The sequence below is a fragment of the Vulpes lagopus genome, chromosome 7, assembly GCF_018345385.1.
Source record: "Vulpes lagopus strain Blue_001 chromosome 7, ASM1834538v1, whole genome shotgun sequence".
NCBI classification, from domain to species: Eukaryota; Metazoa; Chordata; class Mammalia; order Carnivora; family Canidae; genus Vulpes; species Vulpes lagopus.
The window spans coordinates 7,293,688-7,299,280 of record NC_054830.1 but is presented as its reverse complement, the minus strand read 5'-3'; the positions used below and the strand labels follow the sequence as shown (position 1 = coordinate 7,299,280).

Here is a 5,593-nt window from a genome sequence, read left to right as displayed (position 1 = left end):
CCATTTTGAATTAATTTTTATATGGTGTAAGGTAAGGATCCAACTTTACTTTTTGAACGTGGATACCCAATTTTCCCAACATCGTTTGTTTAAGAGACTATCCTTTCGCCCACGTTCTGGTGATTTTTTTTTTTTTTTTTTTTTTTTAAACACACAGGCTGTGGAAGTGGCCCGGGCCTCCCCATACTGGGAGATTCCCTGATGCTAGCTGCATAGTTTGTGCATCCTCAAAATTTTCTGCGATTGGCACCTTTTAAAGATGAGATGGAGACTGGGTCCAAGTTACAGGTCCAAGGTCCCTATAGTGAGCTTATAGATGGAGTGTAGTTCAAGTCCTCAGTTAGAATCCCAAGAGCTCAAAAGCAGGAGCCCTGCGGGGATGCTCGCTGTTTTATGCATAGCACCGTAGGCAGAATGAATGAATGAATGAACCTCTCAGGAAAGGCTCCCAGCAAACCGCGGAGCTTGGACGAGCCCACAACTCCACGCGGGGGTGTGCGCCCATCTCGCGCATGCGCAGCCCCGGTGCACGACCTATTCCACTCTATCTGCCCGCACATGGTATGGCCTCTCTCCCTATGGTACGTCCCGCCTTCCCCCCACGCCCGGGCCGGGATGGTACACGCCGCCTCCGCTCGCCGCCCCTCCCCATCGGTTTCCGCGCGAAAAGCCAGGGCTGTCTCTGCTGCCGCGGCTGTCTCTGCTGCAGTTTCCAAGATGCCTGCCCGCACCGCCCCGGCCCGGGTGCCCACGCTGGCCTCCCGAGCCATCTCACTGCCCGATGATGTCCGTAGGCGGTAGGTGCTGTGGGGGTCTGTGAAGCCGGGCGGGGGAGAGGGGTGGGGTGGGGAAGTGGCACGGCGTTGGGGGTGGGGGAGGCTTCTTCCCCTCTGGTAGCCCGTGGCTGCTGCTGACAGGCGGGCGCGCATGCGCGGGACGGCGCAGCGGCGGTTGGCGCGGGCAGGGTGGCACTTCCGGTCGCGCGCACCCCTGGCCGTTTGGCGCCAAAATGGGCCGAGGCCCCTCACAGTTCCCTGGTGACTAGAAACTTGGGGTCACTTCTGATCTCAAAGTAGAGCGAGCTTTGGGTTCTCCTCAGGGATCCCCTGCCCGGAGGAACCACGGGCCTGGCTCCTGCATCCAGTCTGGTCGCGCAGGAAGTGGGCAGCCCCGCGGCCTCAGGACACCCCTCGGCCCGGGCACTTCGGCCTCCACTTCCGGTGCCCGGTCCGCTTGGAGGGTCGGGCTGGTCTGGTCCCTGGGGGCATTTTGGGGGGGTCCCCTTGGCACTCCACGCAGCGCATCCCGATGGCGGCCTCCAGAGACAGACGTCGCCGCTCGGGGCCCGGGCGCGGCCGGCTCAGGTTTGCGACCCCCGACTTCCTTGGGGGGCTTCCTCCATCTCGGACTGCTGGGGAAGTCGCATTCTGGAAGGAACTCTCACCATGCAGTGCAGGACCAGGGCTCGGGCGGCATGAAGGCTGAATGGTCTTTTCTAGTAAATCTGTGCCTCTGAGCTGTGAGCATCAAGGAAGCCTTGCTAGGGAGGACTGGCTGCAGTTTCGTGTGTATGTGCGTGTGCACGTGTGCAAAGCCAGTGACCGCTGGTGTGTGCGTGTGTGCCCCCCATGCCGGTGGCCACAGGTGTGTGCGTGTGTGCCCCCCATGCGGGTGGCTGCAGTGTTTGCATGTGCCCCCTATGCTGGTGGCCGCAGGTGTATGCATGTGTGTATGTGCCCCATGCCAGTGGCCGCGGGTGTGTTTTTACATACGTTGCACAGCAGTTAATGTCGGGACTGGCTGTAGCAATTCTATGCAGGTGAGTCAGGGGCAAGAACACCGGGACCTTGCTTGTGCAGGGCGCTAATTTCACTCCTGAAAACTGGCACTCCTTGGAACACTAGTCACTGGAACCTTGACCAGGCGCTGAATGCTTCAACCAGATTTGTGAGCTGGTGTTGACATTTCCCTATTTCCCTGTGCTTGGTTCCTGTGGGTGTGCCAGGCCAGTCTTTTGGGCTTTTGGAATTGGAGTGTGTGTGTGTGTGTGTGTGTGTGTGTGTGTGTTTGTGTAGGGGGGTTATTTGGGGCTCCCTACCAGGTGTTTAAGGCTCAAACCACTTCTTAATCACAGAGGGTGTGTGTCTTGCTAAAGAATCCCTATTTGTATCCTCCCAAGATGTGACTTGAAATAGAATTATGGAAATCCCTGGCTTTGTGATATTAGGCTCCAACATAGAGATGTTTGGGCCTAGTCTTCTTTGATGGTGAGAACTCTCCACTGGCTGGTTTAACCTTGGGGCAAGTGTCATAAACAAGCTGTACCTGTGGACTAAGTTTAACATGGGCTTTAAACTGATCCTGGATGAAATAAATGACAGTATGCCTTGAATATGAAGGCCCGTGTGTTTAGCATGGTTATCGGCTAATCTAGTTTTCTCAGTTCTGCCAGTCAGTCACTAATTGTATAAAGCATTTAACGTTTGCTCATTTACCCTTTAAGAGTTCTTTTTTTAAGATTTTATTTACTTGTTATGACCGACAGAGAGAGAGAGAGAGAGAGAGAGAGAGGCAGAGACACAGGCAGAGAGAGAAGCAGGCTCCATGCAGGTAGCCTGATGTGAGACTTGATCCCAGGACCCTGGGATCACGACCTGAGCCAAAGGCAGATGCTCAACCGCTGAGCCACCCAGGCGTCTCTAACCCTTAAGAGTTTTTAAGAGTGGGTGCTGTAGGAGTTCACTACTGAGGCAGCAGGGAATTCCTGCTGATGTCCGCTTCTCGCCAAAACCTTTCCTTTCAACTAGGTTTTTTTTGTTTTTGTTTTTTTTTTAAATATTTTTTATTTATTCATGAGAGAGAGAGAGAGAGAGAGAGAGAGAGAGAGAGGCAGAAACACAGGCAGAAGGAGAAGCAGGCTCCATGCACCAGGAGCCCGACGTGGGATTCGATCCGGGGTCTCCAGGATCGCGCCCTGGGCTGAAGGCAGGTGCTAAACCGCTGTGCCACCCAGGGATCCCCATCAACTAGGGTTTTTTAACAGGCCACTGCCTTATGGGTTTTCTTGGGCTGGTGCAAATGTTTGGGTGAATTTGAATGCTCTTAGGTGAGTTTTACAATCCACCATTAACCCTAGGTCCCATGTTACTTTGAACTAGAATTGCCTACTGTAGGTGCAGTTTTGGGTGCCTGCTTTAAACCATGGGGTGAACACTGAAAACTTTTTAAAAATTTTATTTATTCATGAGAAACACAGAGAGAGAGGAAGAAACATAGAGGGCAAAGCAGGCTCCCTGCGGGGAGTCTGATGTGGAACTGGATCCTAGGACCCCAGGATCCCGCCCTGAGACGAAGGCAGATGCTCAACCACTGAGCCACCTAGGTGCCCCAGGTGGACATTAAAATTATCTACTTATGGGACTTTCAACATCTTTTCTCACATTTTGAAATTCGGTGTACTAAATACATAAACATGGCATTCAACACTCCCTTAAACTTAGATTTGTAAAAAGAGATGATAACTTTTTAAAAGATTTTACTTATTTGACAGCACAAGCAGGAGGAACAGGAGGATAGGGAGAGAAGCAGGCTCCTTGCTGAGCAGGGAGCCAGATGTGAGGCTTGATCCCCAAGGCCCGGGGATCCTGATTTGAGCTGAGGGCAGATGCTTAGCCAATTGAGCCACCCAGATGCCGCTATAACTTCTTGATCTATGAAAATTAGAGGAGTATAATTTAGAACGCAAGAGGTGCTTAAGTCCAGTAGAATACTCTAGGAACAAAACTAGGCCTGGTCCTCATGCATTTCTGTCACTTTTGTTAACTTGTCTATATATGCCATATATATATATATATTTTTTTTTTTTTTAACACACAGTTCTATTAAATGTGTAGGGATACTAGAAAGTATTTTCAGTGTCTGGGTTATTAAGTCTTTATTTTTGAAGTAAAATATGCCCCAAATCTAAAAATTACGCCTTTCGGGACAAGCTGCATTTTTCCACTTATCTTTTTCTTACTCTGTCCAAGCCATCATTTGTACAAAGTGATAAATCTCTCACTGGTCTCCTGTTGTTGAGGTCTTTTCTGTAAGTGGAAGCTGTGATCCTCTTACAAAAGTTGGATCGATGGTTTCCTTGCCCCATGCATTGCCTGTTGCACCAGTCCTGAAGTCCAAAATCCCTGTCCACTTGCCTGACTCATCTTATGCTTTTCTCATAAGCCATACAGACCTTTTAGGTTCTCAGGGCCTGAGACTATGCAGAGCTGCCAGCATGATGCTGAGCTCTATCTACCCCTTCCCTAAGTTGGCTGTTGTCCATTCATCCTTAAGACTGTGCTCAGAAAGACCATCCCTTTTCCCCAGAACAGGAAAGGTGTTGAGTTCTGCTTGTGCAGCCTGCACGCTGCCTTTGCAACCTTGGAGTTGATGGTGATTTATTTGCCTTATTTACTGTAGCTTCGTGTAGAGTAGACTCTGAAAGACATACATGCCAGGCTTTCCCCTTTAAATGAAGCCTGGATTCACACACAGATTGTAGCAACCTCCTTTGTACAGCTCTGATTAGCCTTAGTAATTGTGACAGCTTTTTTTTTTTTTTTTTTTTAACTGCTAGTCATTCTGTAATTAGATTGAGCTGGGTTTCAAGTTCTCAGCTCTGGTTCCATGGCTCCGACTGATTGAGTATTGAAGAGGGCAAAACTGACTTTTCTGTTTCTCCCCTGCAGGAATATTCTAGAGGTGCAGGCCTCTAGTGCAGGCCTCACTGGGGTTCAAATTCCTTCCTACCATAGCTGTAGGACTAAGTTGTTTAACCACTTGGTGTTTTACCTGTAAAATGGGAATGGCACTGCCCATTCTGCCTGGACGTTATGAAGACCAAGGAGCTGATAAGTGTAAATGTGGTAGACCAGTCCCTGTAATAAAACCTTCTGTGTGACTTATCACACGGTCAGGTGTAGATATATATATATTTTTTTAAAATATTTTATTTATTCATGAGAGACCGAGACACAGGCAAGGGAGAAGCAGGCTCCATGCGGGGAGCCCGACATGGGACTCAATCCTGGGTCTCCAGGCTAAGGCCCTGGGCTGAAGGCAGTGCTAAACCACTGAACCACCTGGGCTGCCCCAGGTGTATATTTCATTCCCATTAGGGGAACATAACTTAGAGTAGCAACGTGCAGATAGATACTGAGGCAGATGTTAATGTAGCTGTGTATGCCACGTAGAGATGATGTGTGTTCATGCTTATCATTCCAACCTTCATCTTTGCTTGGCATGTAGAATAGTCTAGACTTGTTCCTTCTGCTGCCACCGTAGCTTTTGTGACAGGTATCCAGTCCTACTCTTGATCAGGCATCCTTCTCAAGGATTGAGATGATGTTCTAACCTATTTCATCTCTTGGTATCTTGCTTTTTAATCCTTTCTATTCTTGGCTTTTGTGATGCTGTTTACTACCAGGGAACCTTCCCTGATTTCTCCCCCCTTGCCCCCCAATCATTTTTCTTTCTTTCATTCCTTGGCCTTTATCTCTTCTAGGCTTAGGACTTGCAGCAGTTGGGCTTGTCAGCTGGACAGGACTACTTCCAG

The 5,593-nt window shown here is 49.6% G+C and overlaps 1 protein-coding gene across 1 annotated transcript in view; it reads left to right on the top strand.

The window, feature by feature from the left end:
* Window positions 1-574: 574 nt before the first annotated feature.
* The window catches only part of DNMT1 (DNA methyltransferase 1), a 58,342-nt gene continuing 53,323 nt past the window's right edge, over window positions 575-5,593 (top strand). The window contains exon 1 of the mRNA XM_041763695.1: window positions 575-797. Within this exon, the coding sequence (XP_041619629.1) occupies window positions 616-797 (182 nt within the window). The 5' untranslated portion in view covers window positions 575-615. The remainder of the gene's footprint in view (window positions 798-5,593) is intronic.